We start from the raw sequence: 26,364 nt of genomic DNA on the forward strand, positions 1-26,364 counted from the left end.
ACACCATAGAAGAAAGGCTTTGTATATCATTATTAGATGCCTACTAAGAGTAATTACACTACTGGTTATAAAGCACTTATCACACCCTATAGAGAAGTATGGAAGGGACAATTTTGTGATCCCCTACTCCACACACCCCCCCCCCCCCCAAAAAAAAAATAGCAAAATTTAACACCGGGGCCAATTTCACAAAGAACTAAGATTAATCTGAACTGCAAGTATAGTTGCTAAGTAGTGATGTCATAACACAAATCACTCCGTTAATAACGATGAAATTAATTGTCTTGCGGTGAGCTTTATTGCTTTGTGAAATCAGCCCCTGTAGTTAAGAGGTTGGGTACAAAACAAAAGGAAATCTTATTGAACTTTTTCAACCACGAAGTCACTGTAAAACCAGGTACGATCTGCCTTGTAAAGATCTCGACTGAGGTCCATTTGTGGCACAAGACGATCGGCCAGCGAGTCCGGGCGATGTCTGCAGTTCAAGAAAGTCCAGTATGCGAGTCTGGCTCCCGGGTTAGACACCTGTTTGACCAAAAAATTGATTAAGAAAAGCTCAAGTTTGAATACAAACCTTAGAAGCTCCTAACAATGTGCAGTGGCGTAATTAGAGAGTGGGAACTTTTGAACGCTATGTGGCAGCACTGAGCAGACGCACCAGGTAGTATGTCTTTCTGAGATTGCTCACAGTCATTTCCAAGAACAGTGAGTTAAAAATGGTAACTGCGGCCGTCTGAGTCCCATGCACAAAGTTTTTCATTGCATGGGGGCGAAACATTTTTTTATGATTCAGTTTGCTTGTTTGTTTGTCTGCTTCTCGTTTTTTGGGTGCTTTTTAGTTTATTTTGTGGGAAGAAGGTTTCTGAGCGACGGGGTGGGGGAGAGAGAGCGCAACTGGTTATTCCAATGAATGTGAGAATCAGAGCATGAACAGTGCCGGTGTCGCATGCAATTGTATCCTCTATGCACTATCCAGAGGACATTATTGCATGCAATTATGTCCGCCGGACGGCTTTGCATATGCAATCGTGTCCGCCTGGACGCTGCTGCATAATGCAATTGTGTCCGCCCGGACACATTTGCATATGCAGTTGTGTCCGGCCGCGCAAAACCGTCCTTGCATTGCAGTAAATTAAACGCGTTCTCCATTTGTTTACAAGCTACTAAGTGCATGTCATGAAAGACATGGGAAATGTTCGGCCGCGGTACAATGTATTCGCAATCATAAAGTAGAATACGTGAAAATTCATGCTGCATAATTACACGCTGGTTCAGTACATACAGTGTACAATCATGTCCATGTCCACCGGACGGTTTTTGCATAGCCCCGGACACCCGCGCATATTATGCAAAAGTGTCCGGAGCGGACAGTATTGCATGGCGGACACAATTGCATCTGACACCGGTGTAATCGACATTCAAAACGTGCAGCTAAATTGTTTGCCCTTTTCGAAACCACGGCTTTGAATTGAATTCGTCTTCAGGCTCCGTCCGCAGCCAGGAGTGCGTACGCAAAGCACGCGGAATTATTGTCACAACAACCGCGGCCTGAGCCGAATCCTGAGCCGAAGGGGAGTGGATTCGGAAAGGGCATATTATGTTCCTGTAGGACGCCGATTGCAAGAAGCAAGCGTCAAATTAATAATATCCCTTGAGGGCGCTGTACATCATGTAAAGAACTTACTCGAATCAAAGACTTGTACAAGTTTTCTGCTACGTCTAAAGGAAACCACTCAAACAGATCAGATAGATTGAACGCGTCAAAACGCAGATCACTGCGATCTGCGACTTCATCCAGATACACAAATAAATCGGCATGCAGTAACTGTATTCGGTCAACCCGCTGTCGCAAGAGGGTGTAGTTCTCTCTCTTCAGGTAGTCGGGGAGGCCGTTTTTCCCTGTGATTTGTCCTGTCAGTACATATTCTTCGAAGAAGTTGTCAGATATGGGCAACTGTAGGGTCAGAGTGGACACAAAGAAGAGAAAAACATACACATGAATGTTAAATTTCGAAAGTTTCAATGAGTTTCAGATTGTTGTAACCTACTAGCCAGAGTTTTGTATCAGAGAGAGATAATAGGTTTGGCTCTGCAGGAGTTTCTAAATTTCCGTCCTCCCATTAATAATAGGGACTTTTCGTTTTCGACGACGGATGGTTCTGCGACGGTTGTTCACCTAAACGTTGTCGTTTTCAGCACAACGAAGAATCATCCAAAGTACTGTCGTAGAAATTGAGGGACGACCGTCCTCAAAGCCGACGCATGCGCAGATGACGCCAAATGTCATCTTACCCGTCGCAGAACCATCCGTCGTCGAAAACGAAAAGTCCCTAATGGCAAACTGTGTACACACTTCTTCTGACGGCGACCTCTTTTGAATCATCCTTTTACAGCCCATGTTAATTTTCCCATGAGGCGGACAGAATCTTCGGCGGACAGAATTCCCTTGGACCTAGGCTAAGCCATTCTATTGGTATAGTAAACAAAACGCATTTCACAATTTCACAGATGTGTTATTTTATCCATATGATTGTTGGGATGCACCAATTCCCAAGTGAGAATACTGGTTTTTGACAAAATTACCAAAGGTGTTAAGTGTCATTTAAGGTCTAAAATGCTTTTTTGGACTATTCAACTTTCAGCCCTGAACCGTTTCTGCAAGGGCAGGGGGGGGGGGGCACCAAGGCATTTTCCCAGGTTTAGAGGGCACCCTATGAGGAAATGTCATTTTCTACCGGAGCCTTTCAGAGTAGGGGGCATCGTTAAGTACCAGCCCTGAACTTAAAGGGGAAGTCTCACCTCCTGCAAACATGTTGCATGCTTTTCAAGGAGAAACTCTGACACGTCTTTGACCGTGGTGTGGTCTACCAGAGACGGGTCTCGAGCCCGACCCAACATCATTCGAGAGAAGACCAAACGGTGAATAAATCGCCACAACGCGGTGTCCCAAACATTCATAAAGAAACTTCGCTGGTCCTTCACTTTGGGGATTCCAAGCAACTACAAAACAAACAAACTAGACATTAGTTTTTTAATAAAAGGTGAAAGGAAGACTAGTGAAGCATAATATTCGTAGGAAAGTAAAGTAGTGAAGTTAATAATGAAAATTCCCATAAGGATTCTTTTTTTAAAGTGCATTCTTAAAGGCACTGCACACGTTTGGTAATAAAATTGTCATAATACCAGTATTCTCCCTTGGTATCCCAACAAATGCATACAAAAACCTGGGCTAAATTGGTCATTAAAGTTGCAAGAGAATAATGAAAGAAAAACAATTACTTTGTGTGCTTTCAGGGATGCATAGTAAAATGCTTTAGCTGAAGTATTTTACTATTTAAGTGGGAAAATATCTCTTTCTCAAAAACTACGTTCAGAGAGAGCCGTTTCGCACAATGTTTTTGAATGGGAGACTTTTGGGACGCTTGGTGGCAGCTGACTTACCACGTAAAATCCGTTGTTCTCGGTCATGTGCGCACGCTCAGAATTACGTAAACAATGGAAATTTAGCTGGTTAGTCTGCTGCCACCTAGCGTCTCAAAGTCTCCCATTAGCTCTCCGTTGCTCGTTACCAAGAAAGTTTTTATGCCAACGAGTATTTTGAGTAATTTGCAATAGTGCCCAGTGCCTTTAGTGCCGACAAACACATGGAATTCACCATTACCTTTGAAATTGTTTCCTTGGAGTGGACAAATGCACTGACACATGTTCGAAACAATTCAAAAAACGTCTCAATCTTCCCACAATGCATCACGCCCGAGTCTATGAAGGCCGCCCTGGCATCCCAGAATTCCCTGGTATCATCCGGTAGGAATGGCCGCAATTTATTGTATATCTGACCTCGGGTCAACAAACCGGATGTCGACGAACTCATGACGTCATCAAGTTGGAATCCCAGAAGCTGAGTGAATTCTTCGTATGGTAGATGCTTGATAGCGTGAATCTGAAAATAAAGGTAAACATTTTATGGATTTTATTATGAAAATTAATAGTCGTACTTAAATGACCTCTGGAAAATGCAGCAGTAACAGAGTTTCTCACACTAAGTTTAGAATATGGCGCAGATACTTTGGAGGGATATCAATTTATGTATTGTGGCATTAATTCCTAATTATTTTGAACCAACCTTCAGCGAGACGAGAGCTATCTGGGCGGGTGATATATCCACTGCAACAACCTTACTCGGGTTGTCCAAGAGTAAACCTATGGCGTTATCGCCAGCAGCGGCAATCGACAGGACCACCTCGCCGTCTTGAACGCCGAGTCCTCGGCGGAGAGTTCGGCCATCTTCCCACAACTACACGGAGAATGGTCATTGAAGTTGCATGAGAATAATGAAAGAAAAAACACATGTGTTGCATTACTTTGTGTGCTTTCAGATGCATAGTAAAAGGCTTCAGCTGAAGTATTTTAATTGTTTGAGTGAGAAATAACCTCTTTCGCAAAAACTATACTTCGTAGGGAGCCGTTTCTCAAAATGTTGTATACTATCAACTGCTCTCCGTTGCTTTTCATCAAGTAAGTTTTTTTGCTGATTGTTATTTTGAGTAATAACCAATAGTGTCCTGTGCCTTTATCGTGAGCCTTTTAATACCTGGGAATATCGGACAATGGTGAAGTCTAGGTGCCGAGCGCTGGTTACTTTATTCGTGAAAAAGGCTCCAAGAATCAAATTTTTGTATGTAGAGATGAAGCTGTTAGAATGAGAAAAGAAACACAATGAAAATGCATTTAGAATTTTATAAGCAGGAAGTTTTATTGTCTATAACAATACTAATATAAGAACTGCTCTTGAACGTCTTAGGCAAAGACAAACTTGTTATTCCATCTTCCATTCTTAACTCGCAGCTTCGATGACCAATTGAGTCCAAATTTTCACAGGTTTGTTATTTAATACATGTATAGATACACTAAGTGAGAAGACTGGTCTCTAATAAATATATATTACCAATAGTGTCCTGTGCCTTTAAACAAAATCACACCCACGAAAACCCCATAAACACCCACATAAATACGTCAAGAACAGAGGTCATGGAGAAGGTTGATGTATAAAAAAAACTGCCGACAACTCGGGCCGTGTATACTCCCAAGGGAGCTGAGAAAAATTACAGGGATGTTTATATTGGCCCAGTGACCATGAAACTAAATAATAAAACACGTTTGGCGTCCCAGCCCGCTTTATTTTCTATAAACAAAGGAAACATTTTAATGCTCCACGATAATGTTTTAAAGCACACAGTCGGCTATTTTAAAATACAATGTCGAGCTGTCATTTAGGGGGGGGGGGGACCTCTCTTTTATACAGGCATGCAACTGCCCGTTGAAAAAAAAGGAACATTTTTAAAGGCACAACGCAAGTGCGGAGCGAGGCAGACGAAACGCCACGGGACATGATACCCACAATGGTACCCTAGAAAATGTTGAGGTTTATTATGCTCTTAGGTGCATTTTTAGCATGTACTAGGCTTTTACATGATTGTAGCTGTACACTGTTAATGCCAGGCATATATTAGGCTAACAACGGCATTTCGAAACAGGTATTGTTTCGAAACAGGTATTGTTTGCGGCTCCGAGTAGTTTGCAGATTTCATTACTCATTTTTTGTTCCCGTAATTTTTCTTCTTGCGGCTCCGAGTAGTTTGCAGATTTCATTACTCATTTTTTGTTCCCGTAATTTTTCTTCTAATAAAGAACATTTTTATTTTTGTAAACAATTCAATTCAATTAGTTTTAATTGGTCGTTAACCACGGAGGAAAATTTCTTTGCATAAACGCAAAACATGAAATAATTACTAACATGTTAGTAACAATCAAAATAATATAGGCCTACACCAAAATAAGTTAGATAGACTACACAATAGTAATATACTCGAGTTTCTCCACAAAATAAAACCAAGAAAATCAAAATAAAGTTTACCTTTTACAAATCGTCCATAAGGCTGTAGTAGTCTTCATAGTTGGTGGCCACTCGGACGTGCAGCATAGGGTTATGCTTCTGTCGATATTCAGGTCCGCTCACCAAGCACCAATGTCCACCAGTGCACCTGTTCACCAAGCTTGGTCACTAGGGCGCTCTTTGACCTCAAAAACAGCAATTGGGCTTTACAGAACCTGTTATCACGAATAGCGTCGTCATACGTTGATTTCATTTGGTACAATGGAAATACTGCTTAAAGGCGTCTGTATGCAGTATTCACACAGTGTTAGTGTCGATTTTCTTTGTGTAGAACTTGAACAATGGATTGATCTGGAGCCTCTCTCCGGTGTTATTCACGAGCATCGTGTGACGTCAGATTCAGGCTATATGACTCCTCAATTATTATGATAAAAAGGTCGCAGCCAGCACACATACCAAGGAAGACTCATCACCCCTGCCCAACAAAATTAACTATAGGTGCTCAACAACTGGACACTACTTGAATTGCCCGACCTTATAGTTTGCTTTGTTTATCACAATATATAATCTTAAAACCTTGGGTTTTTTACGTCAAACTTTATGTGTTTAAGATGACATAGGCCCTACAAAAAAATGGTTATATTTGCTGATTTGGTGTACATGTACAGAGTTTCAAGATTGATACTCGGACATTTTGGGAAATTACACTGGTGAAGGGGTGTTTTGACTTGGATGGTGACAGGCCCAGTGACTTCCCATTATATTAGATTAGGGAAGGATTAAAGTTCAAGAGTCAATGCATAACTTTCCATTTAATGTAAACAGTATTTTTTCGTGTATTTACTTTGCACTGAATGCTATGGGAGTTTATTAAGTGGGGTGCACTCTATCGACCTTATAATTAATATCACGCTGTCACCATCTTAGTCATGTCCCCTGTTTCCGTAACAGTAGTGAATGCTGACATTCATTGTGCAAACATGGCACCATACTATTATTTCGTCCAGCCTCAGTTTGGGTACAATGAGTTGGAATGAAGTTAAATCAAGGTGGCCACACTGTGATAAAGGTCTATAACCAATGGAGGTAGAAATAATTTATATACAATCGTACTCGTGTCACGGTAAAAGGGATTGCGGCGTATGTGTGTAAACATTGGGTGTGTTCGATTAGCTTCCCCGTGTCGACCCCGCGGTGCTCGTTCGGGTGAGCCGCCCCTGACAAGAGCTAATCGAACGATCACACTCGCACTCTCGTGGTGACGTCAGCCTCAAGTGACCCGTTCCACAAGCAGGGCACTGGGGCTGACCCGGGTGAGCCCCTGGAATGACGTCCAAGCTATTCGAACGCACCGTGGCAGACCGGGGTCGACATGGGGAAGATAATCGAACTCGCCCATTATCAGCCAACATCTGCCCTAATCCTAGACTTGTCCCATGTCTTTAGCTGCATGGATGTACTTGGTTTTCAGAACCAGTCATTTCATCGGATATAATTAGTTCATTGGATAAACGTGCAGTGACTTAAGCTTTTTATATTTTTGATTGGTCCGAGGTGACGTTTGGCAGGTGCACTTTCGGTCGTCTGCATGTGAGTCTAGGTGAAAGGTGAAGATGGACGGGGGTTGACTTAAGGCGTTATTCACGAGCCTCGAAGTGTGCCATCAGATGTGCAGGCTATCCTTACACTTGCGGAGAAGGTCAGATGACCAGTCTAGGTTAAACATGAAAGAAGTTTATTCAAAAGAGGGCGCTATATCATGAGCCGAACTTTTAACACAAACGTTGCCGATGCGGGCGGAGGCCAGATTCTTCGAGTGGAAAGAATATCCTCACACCGGTTTAGGAAACTGTTAGTATAAACCCATGTCAAGTGAACTGCCAAAGATCAGATTTATGATTGAAAGTGGTAAGTAAATCAACAGACTAGAGCAAGCTAGTCGAAACGTTGAGACCAATTCAGAACTGACTCCGCGGCAGTACACAAGCTAAAGTAGTAGTTCAAGTCTATTTTCTATACCATCCGCCCTGGTTAAAAGCAGGACAGTTCTTTTCAGAACTGAGAAGTCTCCCGAACCCCCTATTATCTACTCCGCGGCAGTAGAATAAATGCAAGACAGTTCTCTAAGAACAAACTCTACCTGGCAAGTAGATACACACATGGTGTTACCGCAAACCAAATATATATTGATACCTCACCATGCAATGCCCCAAATCCTATACAAAACAACAGTGTTTTTACTATGCTTTTAATATACCTCATCTTAGATAGTATCGCAAGACTATTTTAAACTCATAGACATCAAAACTCTTACGACAGAGTAAGTATTGTGTCGTCACCGCAGTCATAATATTAAGTCATTCACATCTGTACGGACGTTGCAACTAGATTTCTACATACCTCTATTTAATAATAGAATTATTATTGTTTCTTTTTAAATTCATTCTAACTGCTCATTTCCATAAACAAATGTTTTTGTGTACCTTACATTATCAGCGTATGTGTTATGTTGGTGCGGTTAAGTATCGAAATAAAGGTACTCGACACCTTTGCTAATAATATTGTTGTCATAGACTAGTATTCTCAGTTTATCACAACATAAAATAGCAAACTTGAACTTGAGAAAAAAAGTGGACTAAATTGGTTAACATCGTGCGAAAGAGTAATGAAATAAAACACATGATTTCTGCACAAATTTATGTGCTTTCAAATGTCCGCCCTGAAGTAATTTTTGAGTATAAACTACAATACTTCAGAGGGAGCCGTTACTCACAATGTGTTATACTACACAGCTCTTCATTGCTCGTAAGTTTTATGCTAAAACAATTATTTTGAGCAATAAACAAAAGTATCCGATGCCTTTTCAAAGTAATGACAGATGAATGAAGTAAAGTAGCCACCAACAGATTGACACTTCCGTTTACGTCTTGAAGACCTTTACGGCTTCGTTGCCGTAATCGACAACAACAACCTTGCCGTGTTCCGTAACGGCAACCCCGATGGGATACTGAAGCGCGTCCGCATCACTGTCCAACCTCCGTAAAAAGCATCCCTGTTGGTCAAACATTAAAACCCTGTTGTTCCAGTCATTGCAGACGATGATGTTGTCATGAGTGTCGACCGTTAGTCCCGTGAGATACTTCAATTGCCCCTCTCCCTCTCCCGTCGAGCTGAAAGCTGCCAGGAAGTCACCCTCGGCGTTGAAGATTTGCACGCGATGGTTCTCCCTGTCAGAGACGATGATTTCATCTGTACTGTTCACGTCGATGGCGATGGGGCAGCGGAACTCCCCAGTGGCCTTACCGTAACAACCGATGTCTTTACGATAACGGAGGTCACTGTTGTTTGCCAAAAGAAATTAAACATTATTGTACGATTTGGTTCACTATATAGTGCGCCACCAACAGCTTATATAACAATTAAAACTAACACACGTAAGTCCAAGTAAACACACGTACCTACATTGACAAAATATCCCTTTATCAAGCATCACTATTCAATGTGAATTCGAACTGATGGTTAAATATCCATGATGCACTTTCAAAAAAGCTATCTTAAAGACAAACGCTTGATGGCGCTCTATGTTGTATTTAGCGTCCCAGTAATAGACCCCCTGCACTGGTCGACATATTTAATGAAATGCAAAAGGCTATGGCTGAGGTCGTGCTCATCTGTAGCGCATTATCCTTCGTTAAGGAAATTGTTTTTAAAGATTGTTTTTAATTGATTGGTTCATGAGATCGTGCGCAGTGCGAACACGCGTGCACTTTTCACCAAAGTTCAACACCAAAGATGGCGGTCAATGACGTCATGTGAAATAAATGGTGCATATCATGTGTAAAGTACATTATAAAAGTTATGTTGAAAAATTTATTTGTCTACAAGTTCATGTACCTGTCATACATATGGACTCGGTGTGTTCCATGGTCCGCAATGAAGATATTGCCAGCACTATTGACTGCCACACCACAAGGCCGACGTAACTCCGTAGTGCCAAAACGTCTTAAAAGTTGTCCGTCTCGCGAGCATAGAAGAACCTGGCACATACAAAAACAAAATCAGATGTTCATATTTCTGTTGAACTAGTTTTTTGTAGCGCTTTATCGCACCATAAGTGCGCATCAAAGAGCTCAGCAACCGATTTCACGAAACGCTAGGAATAATCTTATCTCGAGTTAGGATGAGTAACCCGTCCTAACGTCTATGGTTTGAACTTAACTCGTCCTAAGTCCTAAGATTAATCCTAAGTTAGGAAGAGTTTGGTGAAATCGACGGCAGGATTGTCCCAGCAAGGTGTATGTGGTGCTTTTAGAAGTATGAAACATTATCCCATGCTTTAGCACCATGTAACGGTTCTCAAGGTGCTGTGGTGCACTATGCTGCCTATAAAACTGGAAACACCGGGGCGAACTTCTCTTTTAGATAGTGCACTGGGTTCTTTTACATGCGTTACACAACACACGGAACCCTTACGGCTTTACGCCCCACCCGTAGGACGCAACAAGTGTCTTGCTTTAATAATGACACAAGTACGTGTCACGACTGGGACATTGATCGTGGAGAAGGAATGGACTGAAAACCAATCACATGTATTGTCCCGGTGGGATTCGAACCAGGGCCCAAGAGGTGGAATGTGAGGAAAGATACCACCTCGCCAACCCGAACCCAATCGGAGTTCTTTTGTTAAAATTAAGTTAAAGCTTAAACAAATTATGAACAAAATGTTTGTACATACTTGCTTGTTTATGTGGTCCGTTACAAGAATGTTTTCCTCATCGCCAACTAATGTGAGACCCAGAGGTTCGAACTTGCTCGGGAAGTTAGGAAAGTTCAACTGTTTCCGGTGGTTGCCGTTAAGATCAAAGATCCTAATGCAATTGTTTCCGGTATCAGCAACGAAGACATCACCATTTCTCCGTGACACAGCCACGCCCCACGGCTCCCGTAGCTTCGTGATGCAGCCTCCAGCTCCAAACTCCAAAACCCTCCGGGCTGTCTTGACGACGGCGATATCGAACGGGCTACCGGTGACTTGCCGTCCGAAGACGGCAACGGACAGGCGATGTCGGCCTTTGCAGTTGGACCTGAAAACAATATCGTAGGTACCGTCCTCATTGTCTTTCACTCTCGCGATCCCCACCTCACCAGACGGGGAACACAGTTTAGCACTGACTGCGGCGCCCCCGGCTACCACTGCATTACCCGCTGCGTCTTTGGTCTCCAGGCAGATTCGTACGTCTTCACCCACTAAAACCTCAGAGGGAAGCACCACCTCAGATTTCAGACCGGACTGTGATGCAACGGCTTGGTGACAAAATAAATGACCTAGGACTAAACATCTGTTCATGTCTGCTTGTCCGTTTACAAACCCGATGTGGCCGTTTTCTTCTAGTTTGGAGGTGACTTCGGTGTCGATTGTGTCTTTCATTTTCTTGGTCGTTTCTTTGTTGACGAAGAGCAGTGCAGTGTCGTTTCCTTCGGAGAGTAGATTTTCTGTTACGCTACACACGCTGCTCGTCTTGTCAAGAACCTGTCAGGGCAAAAACACATTCAAGTCTATATTATACGCTAAAACAGCGCCCTCATTTGGGGTCAAACAACTTACGTTGACGAATAAGGACACCAAAAATGCATTTGATAAATCAATAGTGTGTTGTCTCACTATGTTAAACATAGCCATTTCTCTTCGTCACTACTAATCTATTTTTTGCTTGTGTCGTCCTCAGTTTAATAGCCTGGTACTTTTTTACCTTTTTACTGAATCTTTACTGAAGTGTTATATTGGACACTCCTAATAAATCTATTTAATAACTAGTATTCTTACTTGTTGGACGAGTTCTGTCTCTGCGTTGAGTGCATCTCTCCTTGCAGTGAAACACTGGTCCAGTTCATCCACGGCTTCCTGCTCGTACCTCTCCAGAATCTCAGCCAGCCCCTCGGTTCTCTCCCTGATCTGCAACTCAGCACGGTTACGGTTGAGCAAGAGTTGTCTGTTGGTCTCCTTCAATACACCCAAGTTGTCTCTTAAGGTGTCCACGCGGCACTTCGCTCGCTCTACGAGGCTGGTGAGGACGCCACGCCGTTGCTCAGCCGCCTCGTGCCGCTTGCGGTGTTTGTGCCGCGGCGGTCGGTGGATGGTCGCACGGCATCTGTAGCAAATCGGCACATCACACGTCTCGCAGTACAGCTCAAACTGCTCCCCGTCGTGTGCAGTGCACAGTTTCGCCGACTTGTCTAAGGAGTCCAGACGCACCAGCATCCCGCTAGTATGGTATTCATCCACCGTCGTGAGGCGGTGGCTGCGCGTCATGCGCAGCCTACGGTGCGCGTTAGCACAATCCACACACAAAAACTCGTTGCAATCGAAGCAGTGGTATGCAGCCTCATTGTCACATCCGTGACACGTGGGGGCGCTCGACGACACACGTCGTTTCTGTTTGATGAAATCTATGATACCATTCACAAAGAAGTTATCTGCTAAGGAAGCCACGCCCCCTTCCCCCATGGTGTATTCCTTACGGCAAATAGGGCATGATAGTTTACCATCATTCTTGCTCACCCAAAGTTGTAAACAGTTTGCGCAGAACGTATGCTGACACGCAAGAACCTTGGGTTCTTTTAGGCGATCAATGCATAGAGGGCACTGCAGGAATTGCCTGTCTAGTTCCTCAGCTCTGAGTACGTTGGTGGCCATTTCAGATTGACGAGTTCACTGGGTCCACCAAGCCCGGTTGACAGACTCTATAACCTAGCTAGGAACCGTGGACAGATATCAAGACCACAGCTCCCTACGCTGTCTGACTAGTGATTTCACTATCATCTAAGTACGTTTGTGGCCAGTTCAGATTGACGAGTTCATACATACAGAATACATTATTTTACATAGTACAAGTGCCACTACATCAAGAACACATCGCATTACATTGGGTTCAAAAACTGTTTGATACACTTCTTGAATTTGTATGAAGAGTTAGATTTTCTGATGGATGTAGTGAGCGCATTCCAGGTATGAGAAGCGAAATGAAAAAAAGGTGCGGCTTGATGCTGACTTGAGAAGCTTGACAGAGTAAAGTTCCATGAGGCGAGTAGATTTCACTATCATCTATTTTAAAATAGAAAAAACACAAAATGGTTAATTACATTAAAGGCAGTGGACACTATTGGTAATTACTCAAAATAATTATTAGCATAAAACCTTACTTAATAATGAGTAATAGGGAGAGGTTGACGATATAAAACAATGTGAGAAATAGCTCCCTCAGAAGTGACGTAGTTCTCGAGAAAAATGTAATTTTCCATGCATTTGATTTTGAGACCTCAAGTTTAGAATTTGTGGTTTCAAAATCAAGCATCTGAACGCACACATTTTCTTGAGACAAGGGTGTTTTTTTTTCTTTCATTATTATCTCGCAACTTCGACAACCAATTTAGCTCAACTTTTCACAGGTTTGTTATTTTATGCATATGTTGAGATACACCAAGTGAGAAGACTGGTCTTTGACAATTACCAATAGTGTCCAGTGTCTTTAAGGACAGTGAGTCTTAACCCATGAACTAATTCGGGAACTTTGGATCCATAGCGTTGGCATAGACGGAGAAACAAATCGTCAACGGATTTCGCTATAAGCATTTTATGCAACAAAATGAATTTCAGATGTGTTTCGCGCATGATGTCAAACTGTTTTTCATTGCACTGTCCCATTTCTATTTTTTACTAGAACTAGATTAAGAGCAATGATGTGAACGGTGAAGTATTTTGATGGGCTCCAGAGGTTTGACTCATCATAAAAAGCTGCACTGAAAACTTTAGAACTGTAACATTAAACTCTGATTCACCACAGTATTAAAGGCTTTGTATCAACAGTATCAAATGTTTGCCCATACTCAACGAATGAATATTTTCATAATAATTATAATAACCAGTTGAAGTTTCAGCTTCATTTGTCGTCAATTGTTTGGTAAAAATTTGAAAATGATTTAGCCATAAAATGTGATTAATTTATTCATTTATTTTCAATTATGTACACTTTCTATTCATTTATCGTTTTATTTTGATTATTATTAATAACATTTATATTATAACTTTAATTTGATACACAAACATAATATAACTCTCTATTTCATTAATATCTTTATGTAATTAAACTCAGCCTGTCTGATCTTTACTTAGCCATAGTCTTTCCTTGACACTGAATCTAAAGTTCGTTTGCGTCTAAACATACTCCAAGTATAACGACAAACACCCATAGAGATATTATGTTCCACACAGCGACATAGCAAGGAATTCCAAGATTGCGCGGAACGCAAACTATGCACAAGCCTATGCTATGGGATGAGCCATGTTGACGTACATGTTGTATCATGTCGAATGTTAAAGGGTGCTTCAGCAAAATGTAAATGGGTTGAGCTGCCAAAAATACCTTCGATCGATGATCTATTCAAGGCAATATAATAATGCCTTTGGTTGCTGGAACCGTTTGAGTATTTTAATCATGAGAATATATTGATGCACACAACAATCAAACATTCAGATATCACCAAAAAAAACGAAAAGAATATATCCACGCAGGAAGACAAACCCACAATAGGATTACAAAGTGCAATCCGAGAAGCAATACTGTAGTAAGACTTCAAGACAGTGGACACTATTGGTAATTGTCAAAGACCAGTCTTCCCACCACTTGGTGTATGTACGTATCTCAACATATGCATCAAATAACAAACCTGTGAAAATTTGAGCTCAATTGGTCGTCGGAGTTGCGAGATAATAATGAAAGAATAACCACCCTTGTCACACGAAGTTGTGTACATTAAGATCGTTGATTTCGATACCTCAAAATTCTAAATCTGCGGGTCTCGAAATCAAATTCGTGGACATTACTTCTTGCTCGAAAACTATGGCACTTCAGAGGGAGCTGTTTCTCACAATGTTTTATACCATCAACCTCTTCTCATTACTCGTCACCATGTAAGGTTTTATGCTAACAATTATTTTGAGTAATTACCAATAGTGTCCACTGCCTTTAAATGTTGGGGCATAAAACTGATAAGTTTGTACATTATAGCAACAACCTTCGAAGTGCTTAAAATCCTTTATACTATCGAAATCTGCTGTTTAGGCCTCCCACTCATCAGTTTTTGTTGTCGTTAATTTTAAGAGTGATTACTAAATTTAAACCTGATCCCTTTCACTCTGTCAAAATCCATTTCTTTTAATTCGTGTTGAACTTTGACCCGGACATGGTTTCTATATGAACGACGTCATAAGCCAAATTTTTAGGCAATAAAGCGAGAATAAAGAAATCCAACGGAAGCTTGTATATAACATCAGCCATACCATGCAACAAGTATATTATGTGACTGAGTATCCTGCTCGTTTCTGCTTAGCAGAGAAATGTTAATCAGTACTTTCTGCTAAAGCAGCTCTTTGAAAATGGGCCCAGGACTCGAATGCAAAGACCTCCTTTGCAGCAAATAAACCCTTAAAACAGTCTGTGAATGCACGGCATCTCAAGAACTTCATAATACCAACATCTGGTGCTGTTATAACTATACTATACAATGAACATCTATTGCAAAAACTTACCAATAGCTATCATAGGCGACCGTAGAAAGCCATATCGGTGTGTGTCTAATGTAAAGCCAACACATTTAACTCCTCATATCGTATTGATAAACGCAGTGTATGAAAAACTAAAGATCGTCCACGCTCAAGCTGCACGTCTTCCATTGCAGACAGACCAACTGCAAACCAGTGCACGTTGCACTACAGAACCCCACGGCTGTTTTATGAAGTGTAAATTCTCTAGACTAAGTATTTCCATTCAATCACCACAACACATCTCTTCTTCATTTTTGAAATCGTTTGCAGACTAGACTCAGTACTGATCGTAAGATGTTATCATGTTATTCCCGACTCCTATAAAAACCTGCCCTTTAAAGGCACTGGACACGTTTTGGTAATTGTCAAAGACCAGTATTCTCTCTTTGATGTTTCCCAATAATTATGCATAAAAACAAAATGTGAACAATGTTACTCAATCGGTCGAAGTTGAACTAGATAATGCAAAAACAAATACCTAGTTGCTTTAATTTGTGTGCTTTCAGATCCCTGATAAAAGGCTTTAGGCCTGAAGTCTGTTATTATTTGAGGACGAAATTATCTCTTACTTCAGCGGGAGCCGTTTCTAATATTTTGTATTATACTATATCAACAGCTCCCCATTAATCGTTTTATGCTGACAACATTCATATTGAGTAACTACCAAAAGTGTCCAGGGCCTTTAAACTTCGCTGGTATTAATAGGTTTGTGTAATGATCCCTAAACGATACGTCTTCGTCTGTTGTTGTTTCGCTGGTATCTTGCACAGAGTTATCAAAATATTTGGACTACATTTTATCAGGAAATTGTTTGTAAACACATTTTATTTGCGTGATTTCTGAGATAACCCAAGTTTACATAAAATAAAAACAATATTGCTTGCTTACATTAAAGCTATCATACATGCAGTATATTCGTGTAATACTAAATCCCATTGATGACGTCAGAGCCCATTATTAATGACAGACTAAAGATAGTTAATGTTCGAACCTCTGCCAATGAGGGCACATTCGATCTTAATGTCGCACTTTGTTTTCTAATGTTTAGCCAATTGAAAAGAAAAGAACATTTTGAGAATTCTTTGTCAGCAGAACGGGTATGAAAAGAATGCTACTGGATTGTGGAATTTTAAAAGGCAGCCCCCACCCTTGGGTCTCCGTTTTGCACGTAATCGGTTGATCGCTTAAAATGGTGCTGTTTAAAGCCATTGGACCCTTTCGGTAAACAGTATTGTCCAAGGCCCACACTTCGTGTATCACAATTTCTACATAAAATAACAAACATGTGAAAATTAAAGCTCAATCGGTCATCGGAGTCGGGAGAAAATAACGGGAAAACCCACCCTTGTATCCACACGTTTCGCCGTGTCCATAATTCTCGACATCGAGAATTGATATTGTTTTACTGTTTTCTCAAAAAGTCAAACATTTCATGGAATAATATTTCAAGAGAAGTCTTTCACCATTACCTTCTGTAAACCCTGTAAGTTATTTGTAAATCTGTGAACTTTTTTTTCTGTACCGAAACGGTCCAATGGCTTTAAACTGACAAGAATGCATCCATTATTACTTGATAATGTTTTCAAGAACGTCAAACCACAATTTTGATATCAAGTTAGGTTTTGTCAAGTATTCTTTTTTCGTCAGCTTTTCAAGTTTTCAGTGTGGCAATCTAGAAAAGCAGCGATGATTTTTTTATTTAAATGCTATTTTCTCGACTTCAGACGGGATTAATATCTTGTTTCTTTATGACTGATGAGTTTTCGCATTGATTGTCCTGAGACTCTACTATAAAGCGATCACAAAAAAAAACAAGTTCTATTCTACAATGCAAAGTTTACAATATTGTACGTTATAAAATAACAGAGTTGACGGTTGAAACTTAATAAACTGTTTTCTGTGTCCAGAAAGCCACGATCCATATTTCCCATATTTATTAAAGGGTCTGTATATGTTTGGGTGACTCTGTGAATTAATGGCAATAAAACCCAGTAAGAAGTACAACAGCTTTTAGATAATATAATGGCATTTTGAGAAACATTTCACTCAAAGTACTGCGGTTATGGAAAAGTATGTCCCTTTTTATCCCCAACATTATATTATTTGAAATGAAAATTACAGAGATAATTTGCTTCATGGTATCTACAACTGTATAAGAGTTAAACAATGGTCGCGACCTTTTGTTTAGGAACTCGCTTCCAATTACCAAACATACAATTCCTTTAAGATTGAGTAAAATGATCCACCACTTCGGAGGCTAATTTCTCAGCATGGTTCACACACCACCGAGTGAGATCCAAGACGCCATAAGACTCCGTGGTGTTTGTTCCTTTCTCGATGGATACCGTGTCTTTGATGATTCCTCTTGACCGATCATCGAGGAACTTTCGCATTGCTAGGAAATGGTAGTTAACCTCATTGGAACACGGCTGTGCCTGTCGAAAAAGAAAAAAAAACACAAACATGTGCGCTATACGTAGGAAGTATGGACCCGGCAAAAATAACAAAGGAGGTCACAATCTTTTCTTTGCGGTTAAAAAGACATCTTATGAGATCCATTTCAAGTGTGATCGCTAGCTAGACCAGCATGCACCTCATTCAAGCGCTTGCGCAATGGGTATTGCGTAAAGGTCGATGGAGTTCCTTGTACCAATTATTTTAGAATCGTCTTTTGATTTTTCCGGAACCTACCTCCAAAATGATGCCAAGCAAATTGCGGTCGTCGGAGATTTTCTGAGACTTAAGAACTTTTTTGAGTTGCTTTTTCACGTTTCCTTTCCAAGAAGGTGTGTTCGTGCCAGGGCAATTGTCTGGAAATGGAAACGTTGGGTTCTGGTTTTCCTGAAAAGGGAGAAATTACAAGAATATGAGTCAAAACTATAAAGTATGACTATTATTCAAAGTTTATTAAAATACTGCATTACAGCGGCAAAAAGCTGAAATTTACAGTCTACCAAAACAGTCATTAAAAACAGTACTTATTATATTTACTAAAAAGAATCACTCTAAAATCACCGGGTCAGAATTGACCTGGATCCCGTGTCCCAAGGAGCCTCACCAATTTTGAGTTAAGCGGACCCGGAAAGTTATGAGTGAGTCAAGAGTAGCCCAGTGTTTGGGTCCCATAGAGCATGACTCCTCTGGAGGTCAGGCAGACCAAGAAAATGGTTAATACATGGGATTCTAACTCGGATTCGGCTTCATTTTGATCCATTTCTGAGTAATCTTGACATGTTTTTTCGGATTAGCGACACATATATGGGTCTAATGAAACACGGGACGCGGAAATGTAAAGAGTGACGCTATAAAGAGGAAGTTTTTTTCTGCCAAAGTTATCTGACTATAGGAAAGACAGCCAAAGACACCCAGCTCTATATCTGGACCCGGGTAAATTCTAGCACGGAAGTTTTTAGAGTATAAAGAGTAGTCAAATAATCAGAAAAGTCTTTCTCCCAAGTTGTTTTTGATGAAAGTCGGTCAAAAACATCTAGCTCTAACTATAGTTTATGTCAAGCAATATACCTCACTCTGCAGTGACTTGTTTATGAGTTTGTCAGCCTCTAAGCACGTCTTGTGACACTCCTCCGGAACCGAGCTTTGATCGTCACTATTGGTCAAGAGTGCAGCTTCGACCTCTAGATAACCCTTACGGAGATCTTGACTAAACCTACTGTTCCGTTCGGACAGCTCGACCCACATAGTTAAGTCAATATCGGTACCAGCTTCCAGTCTGCAGTGATTTATCAATGCGAGCATCTGAAACAAGAAAACAAAGTTTTTATTATCAAAAGAAGTTTGTTTTGGTTATCTTTATTTTTCAGCACGTTGCAATGTTTGGGTAACTTCTTACCGCCAATAACTCAAAGCACTTGACACTATACTCAATATAATATTGTTAGCATAAAAACTTATACTTGTAACGAGCAATAGAGAGCTTTATTGTAATACCAAGAGCTCCCTCTAAAGTTAAACGTAGATTTAGAGCGATAGGTTATTTCTTTACATTTTGTGCTAGAGTGTTTTTTTTTCCATTATTCTCTTGCTTGAGTAAAAATCTTCACAGGTTTGTTAATTCATGCATACGTTGGGATACACCAAGTGAGAATACCGGTCTTTAACAATATTACCAAAGGTGTACAGTGCATTAAAAGGTATGCCTGTTGCAGTATAACTACGAATATTATAAAAACAAAAACGTTGTTTTAAACTCACCTCAAGAAACTCGCATGTATTATCCATTCTGATAACGAAGTCTTCGTTCTTCATCAGTATTCCGAAAAGTTCATCTGCCTTCTCAACCTCTTCACCACCGCCTTGTCTAATGGCTGATACCAAATCTTTCACCCTCATCCCCAAAGCCTTCGCCTCTTTCATGGTGTCGAAGAAGACGTTGCATATCTCTTCGACTTTGTCGATGGACTGTCGAGCCAGTTTGACCGGATTGGGTTCGATGTCCAGAACGTCCGCACTGCTGTGTTTTGTCATGTTCACGATGGTACAGAAGTTCTTTATGAATGTGTTTTCTGGACTGATCTTTGGCTGCAGCTGTTAAAGTTTTGTGAGCACAAAAAAGACACAAGAAAAAGCAAGTGTTTATTTTACCTTAACTCTAAAGAAATGTGGACCTGACATCAAACTTGTAAGCATAATTTTCGACATAATATAGAAATGAACGCAAAAACCAAATAACCTTTAGTATACACTCATAGATCTTCGGATAGTGCGTCTCCATGTCGATGTTAGTTAGTAGCTTTAGCTTTTTCTTGAGTTCACCCTTTAATGTTTCTGGAGTCAGTTTCTCATCTTTTAGTATCAGAGGGAAGTAGTTCCCCTGCTCTTCTTCCATTTCTAGCTCCTCTTTCTATAACAATAAAGCACACAAAAAAGAAAACTATTTATTTTCTAAAAAATAATCTGAATCCGGTAACACACGTGCTTCCTGATTATTTACAACAAACACCGGGAAAGGGATTATACCCATTTCTGAATTTGTTTGACTTAATTTTGGCGGCTCGAAATGACAGAAACATACAAGTGGCACAAGGTCTATGTCAGTGTAATTTTTTTTTTTTCTTCTTTTTTTCTTTTTTTTCCCCAAAAAATAAAGTGTATTGGTGACAAAAAAGTATGGGGCTGTCATATTAAGCCAATGCTTGTAGAAGACAGCCAAACAGACGCATTAGAACAAAGGGACAAGACAAACAGGTAACAAGAAAACATTTACACAAAAAGAGTGTTTGCCTTAGAATTTCTAACAAGATACGAGCAAGATATAAATTTAATACCTGGAATAGTTCCATGATACGGTCAAGCAGAGGTCTAGTCTCCCGACAGCAGAGTACAGCCTTGTTCTTCATGTTCCTACTGACGTCTTCCAACGGACCTTCTTCTCGCCCATCTAAGAGTAGACCATCCTCACCCTTAATGGCTACTTTATGGGACGATGAACATTGTAAAAATAAAAGCAACAATTTTCAACATCAGTAATGAACATAACTCTAGTATTTTTGACGGTAAAAATACACTAAACGTTATTACCTGTATTTTGTTGCCATTATCTAATCGGTCCAGCCGACGGCTAGGAAAAGTGAACGGCGGTACCACTATAAACCATTTTTACCATCACAAAGGAGCAGATATAGCAGACTTGCAAAGAGCAAGGGCGTAATTCAAAGAGCAGCTTATGCACATGAAACAGCTAAGCACAACACAATTATGCTTACCATGATAAGGGTACCAGTCAAGCTAGCCACATAGACATTTGTGACTGGTATCCTGCTCATTTCTGCTAAGCAGAAAGTGTCATGCCATAGTATCTTCTGCTTCAGCTCTGTGATATGAGCCCATGTGGGAATTCAACGAACATCTGTGACTTTGTCACCTACCGCATGAGTAACACAATACTGCTCAGTAACGACATCTAATTAATATTTTGCCAGTCTTAAAAAAGCCTCCGCATTTAGCTGATGCTTTGTCAGGACCTTGTGACCCCTCGCGAAAGATGTGAGTTTGTGAGGGAAAAAAAAACAAAATGTGAGAATACTTCAGTTCGAAATGGGCACATTTGGTACTGTTATCAGATTATAGAATATTATACAAAACTTGACATACAGAAATAAGATTTTTTTTTTTTGTATTCATTCAGCTTCATTACCTTTAAACCTTTCCGCGAGTAGCGGTACCTCCATGTTAAATAGCGCCTCCCTTGACTCCCAGAAAAACGTTTCCTTTGACAGGATTCCCTTGATATCTGCTTTGATCTTGGTGCGATTTCTCAGCATGCAAGGTTCGATATCAGTTTCCTTGGATCTCAGGCCTCCTTCGAACGTCAGGGGCTTAGATTCACCATGTAGGGCGTCAGATTGGGACTGTGAACAACACACCTCTATTTCTGCCAGCATCTAGCATTTGCAATAAGTTAAAAAGCAAAACCCAACTTACAACATTTGTCTCGACTGAATTAAAGGCTGTTAGAATCTGTCAATTTATTTGGCTTCATGCTTTTTGTTTTGAAGATAAGTTTATAACAGCAAACCTTTGGGATAACTTATTTGTCGGAACTTGAACACCCTGATATTAAACTGCCTCGGCTATAGGCTTGCAATGCTGATTTTGTCTCTGCTCTGTACTTGTTTTCAAATAATTGTATACGTCGTCAACGAATGTTAATTCATCTGTGGCACTGCTTTTTAAATTAACCACCTTTAACCTCCGGACGACCGCCAGATAGAATGGTAGAAATGTTACAAAGCTGAGTTACCATTGTGACAAATGGTTTTGCTTAAACAATGAACAGTATAGTTCATGCATGCAACCCAAACAATTTAAATGAACAGTTTAACAGACTCACCTGGATGAAGCTTGAACTCGGGGTGATTTTGATGAGGCCCTTCTCAACCAGCTTCATCAGCTCCAAAACGGCAACCAGGCTTCCACATCTGACTGCCTGGCGATATGACGTCACACACCTGTCTTCCAGTTGAATGACGTCATTTGCGGTGGCCTGAAGTTCGTTCTGTGCGATTGCCAGAGCTATGTCCGCTAGAACTTCTCGAACCTTTTCTTGTTCCAGTTTCGACTCTCGTGCCAACTCCACATTCTCTCGAGCCCTTGTGAAATCCTCAGCTGCTTCTGCAGGTTTTGCTTGATTGCCAACAGTTTTCTCTTGACCCATTTTTAGGTAAGACTTTGCAACGTAGTACGGCACTTCGGCGTTTGTTTGATCCACTGTGGCCAACATGTCGATGGCTTGATCAAACTCAAAGTTCTGGTAGAATAGAATTCCAAGCTTCAGATTATTTTTTTTAGACTTATACTGCTTCTTCAGTGTGTTATATGCCATTCCTTTATAACTGGTTACCTGTGTCCTTATTTCCCATTTACCTGTGATATCGTTTTGATGTTCAAAAGATTCATCAGTACATGTGTCCATAACTTTCTGTGACATATCCAACGCAGTGAATTTGGGCGTTGACTTTGTTTTTTTACGGTATAGGTATGAAGCATAGCTGTTGTAAAGTTGAATACTCTTCATTGGCATGAACTCCTTCGACAGTGGCATCATATCTATATAGCAATCTTCTGGGCTCTCATCAGATAGTCCGAGCTTTTTTAAGATTCTCACTTGTTGTGCCTTTTTCAGTAAAGCATAGACATGTGAACCATCCAACTTCAGACATTCATTTAGTTGTTCAAGTGCCCTTTTTGTCCATTCTATTGCTTCATCTTGGCGTTCTTTATTCATTTTTGCCTTTTCAATGTAGCACATGGCAAGTTGGTGATGGTTTTCGGTTCGATCGTGCTGATTGGCAATGGCGGTCTCCAGTATGGATACACACCGATCAAGATCTGTTTTCTTTAACATTCGCATGAGATTTCTGCAAACCTCCTGTAATTCTGGAGCATCGTCATAAGCTTCGTTTAGCAGCTCACTTGCCTTCTCTTTGTCATGTGATCCGTCTCGCCGATACAAGTTCAATCCAAGCATTGACTTAGCATAGTGGTAACCTCGGTGGTCAGGTTTCAGCTCAATTAGTTTTTCCCAATACTCCTTCTCTTCATCCATCATGTTTTTTAACAATGGGTCCAAGCTTTCGTGACTAGAGGGGATTGGTTTCATGAATCTCATCTTCTGCCCAGTGACGAGTGCAACCCCAAAGAGAAAGTCTGGATTTGAAGGGAATGCTTGGTGGGCTGCCTTGAAGAGTGCTAAGTTAGTGTTAAACATAACCGGACCGAGTCGCGTGAGGGCCGCTGCTCTGATTGCACCAACAACCCGCAAATCTTTCTCCTCTAACTGTATGGATTTTAGTTTTTCGTGTAACTCAGGCAAAATCTTGTTGCTGGATAAAATGTTCTCTTCAATCCACATGCGATTTAGGATTTCAACGCTCTTGTAACCTTTGTAAACATCTTTGTTTCTTAGATGTTCAATTTCCCGCTTTGCTTCGTCAAGAGAAGCAAGTGCGTTGACACTCTGATCTTTGAACCGTGACTGAAGACACGCCTTGAATAGAAGATTCTCGATCTTGAGGAAAGGTGTTTCTTTCAAGTTGTTCTCTACTTTACGCAGTATTTTATCTTTGTATTTGTTCACTTTTTTGTCTTCCTCGAGGTTCCAGGTGAAATGGCAATCTCTTTTTTTCCAGGAGGAATCCATTTTGTGATCACGAAATAATGTCTCCTTCAAAGTTTAGTAAGTTTTCTGGGAAAAAACGTATACACAAAGTTCATCATAAAAGTTTATTGTGTTTACAACAATTAACTGAATCCGAACTGTTAAGTTTTCATGTTTGCTTATATACATCACCATCACCGCCAGCCATGAGGACCCACCGATTAAACCGGAATCCGAAGTCGTAGAAATGATGTTTAAAACTCATTAATTACCAGCAATCGATATGGGCCAAAAGACTGACTAATCACAGAGCTTCCCATCACAAATTAAAACAAAATTGAAAGGAAACATTGATTGTTCAAAATTGAAAGGAAACATTGATTGTTTTGTTTGCAGACTCATGTAACAGAACATGTAACAAAGAATAAACAAAACACATTAAAGCTTGTCACGAGAGGGCACTGTTGAAATGCAATGACATCATTTTGAATAGTGTTGGGGTTAAATATTATTTCTCTCAGGGCACTGGTGAAATGCAATGACATCATTTGAAAGGTGTTGGGGTTGAATATTATTTCCTAAAGAGATAATGTCTGAATGTCAGTGCATACTATTGTCAGATCTCAAAACGAGGTATAATAACTGTGTACATTTAAAGAGTTAAAAAGAAACATTGCGAAACCTTTGACCAAACCAGACCAATGGCTCGTCGATCCCTTTGTAATTGTCTAGCCCGCATCCTTGCTGCCGTGAGCAGCAACAAATCTTATATCACGACCAGTGTACGTTTGATGTGACAGATATAAACCCAAAACAAAGTAGCTTCGTCGGACTAAGAGATGCAGTTGTGTGTATATAGGCCTGACTGAAATTATTTAGTTGGTTGTTTGCACAAGAATTTCTGCTGGTTGTGTATCCAGACTGGATCTTCACCTCTCCACAATCATAATATTTACAAAAGTTGAGCACTAGTCTAGTTTGTGCAACATGTCACGAAAAGGTAGGTTTGACGCTAGAAACGGCTGTAGACGCGTCTACGCTGCATGACCTTTGACCAATTTCGTTTTAGTTTTTCGAACATTAATCGGTAATTTGCATGACATTTATTTTTTACTTTTGTTTTAAAAACATTTATTGTCTTTGATTCGTCATCAGTAAATTACTTGAACGGTGAACCGGTTATGTATGTAATCATTTAACAGATTAATATAATCAGAGAAAACTTATCACAAGATAAATTGATATATCACGTAGAGGTCTATCGATCCCCAACCAGCCGAGAGAAAAAAAAAGATTTTGATACTTTACGACAATCCCTTACACACTGAAACACTATGTCCACATCCAATGGAGTTAGAATCGCAAAGGTCCCGTCAGGTCAAACCTGCCAGACAGCAAACATACCCTTTGAGTTGTTTTGCATCCCTGCCATAGACTTGTGGACGAGTCGTTAAATGTCCGTCGCGGTGATATCATTACGGCTCTCTCTTAACATCTCGCGAGACTGCTGCTCTTTGCGAGACTGTTGCTATGACAATTGCTCTCATTTTAAGAGCAGTAATCGTGAGATATGCAGCAGACTTGCGCAGAGTAGCAGTCTCGCGAGATAGTTGCGAGATCAGACGCAACAGATATTTAACGACGCGTACACAAGTCTATTGGTGACGATGCGTAAGCTTCATTCCATGGCCAACAAGTCGATTTTATGCTTATGATTAAAGGCACCGACTCTTTTGGTAATTACTCGAAATAATTGTGGCGAAAAACGTACTTGTTAAACGAGCAATGGAGAGCTGTTGATAGAATAAAATATTGTGAGAAACAGCTCCCTCTGAAGTAACGTAGTTTTTTAGAAAGAGGTATTTCTCAAAATTATAAAAGACTTTATCAGCTGATGGAAGTATTTTATTATGCATCTGTAAGCAAACAAAGTAATGCATTAAATGACCAATTGAGCCCAAATTTTCACAGATTTGTTATTTTATTTATATATTGTTAAGAGAATACTGGTATTTGAAAGTTACCAAACGTGTCCAGTGCCTTTATACCAAGTGGTGAGTTAATAGGCCTGGGAAATCTTTAACTTTACTATAAACACATCAGTCATATTGTAGTTTACCTGTGTTCGGCTCAGATCCAGCGCCCTTAAGCGGAACACTTCTCGTCTTTGTTAGAAAATCCGAGCCTTGTGTCCCTGTTCCGGATTTTTTAAAAAAAGAACTACACAATGGACGTAGGAAATGCTTAACACAC

General features: G+C 40.5%; 3 protein-coding genes across 4 annotated transcripts; all 3 read right to left on the reverse strand.

Annotated features, from left to right (window-relative positions):
- Positions 1 to 159: 159 nt before the first annotated feature.
- On the reverse strand, positions 160 to 6,352 carry LOC117298866. The gene is made up of 7 exons (XM_033782222.1): positions 5,915 to 6,352; positions 4,592 to 4,691; positions 4,124 to 4,294; positions 3,662 to 3,940; positions 2,800 to 3,000; positions 1,685 to 1,954; positions 160 to 525 (listed from the first exon to the last, which is right to left on the reverse strand). The coding sequence occupies exons 1-7, from the start codon at positions 5,950 to 5,952 to the stop codon at positions 358 to 360; spliced, it is 1,227 nt and encodes a 408-aa protein (XP_033638113.1). The 5' UTR covers positions 5,953 to 6,352; the 3' UTR covers positions 160 to 357.
- A 1,773-nt stretch (positions 6,353 to 8,125) lies between these two features.
- LOC117298867 (E3 ubiquitin-protein ligase TRIM71-like) lies at positions 8,126 to 15,766 on the reverse strand. The gene is made up of 5 exons (XM_033782223.1): positions 15,480 to 15,766; positions 11,718 to 12,995; positions 10,629 to 11,423; positions 9,788 to 9,930; positions 8,126 to 9,231 (listed from the first exon to the last, which is right to left on the reverse strand). Exons 2-5 carry the CDS (start codon positions 12,585 to 12,587, stop codon positions 8,814 to 8,816), a joined length of 2,226 nt encoding a protein of 741 aa, XP_033638114.1. The 5' UTR covers positions 12,588 to 12,995; positions 15,480 to 15,766; the 3' UTR covers positions 8,126 to 8,813.
- A 1,203-nt stretch (positions 15,767 to 16,969) lies between these two features.
- Positions 16,970 to 26,364, reverse strand: LOC117298856. 2 transcript variants are annotated; one of them, XM_033782212.1, is made up of 9 exons: positions 26,231 to 26,364; positions 22,345 to 24,198; positions 21,649 to 21,895; positions 20,780 to 20,922; positions 20,185 to 20,355; positions 19,707 to 20,039; positions 19,017 to 19,250; positions 18,186 to 18,335; positions 16,970 to 17,929 (listed from the first exon to the last, which is right to left on the reverse strand). In XM_033782212.1, exons 2-9 carry the CDS (start codon positions 24,151 to 24,153, stop codon positions 17,717 to 17,719), a joined length of 3,300 nt encoding a protein of 1,099 aa, XP_033638103.1. In that variant the 5' UTR covers positions 24,154 to 24,198; positions 26,231 to 26,364; the 3' UTR covers positions 16,970 to 17,716. The 2 variants fall into 2 exon arrangements, with proteins under 2 accessions (XP_033638103.1, XP_033638102.1); XM_033782211.1 differs by having other exon boundaries at positions 20,780 to 20,925.

This window comes from Asterias rubens, chromosome 13 (assembly GCF_902459465.1).
Source record: "Asterias rubens chromosome 13, eAstRub1.3, whole genome shotgun sequence".
NCBI classification, from domain to species: Eukaryota; Metazoa; Echinodermata; class Asteroidea; order Forcipulatida; family Asteriidae; genus Asterias; species Asterias rubens.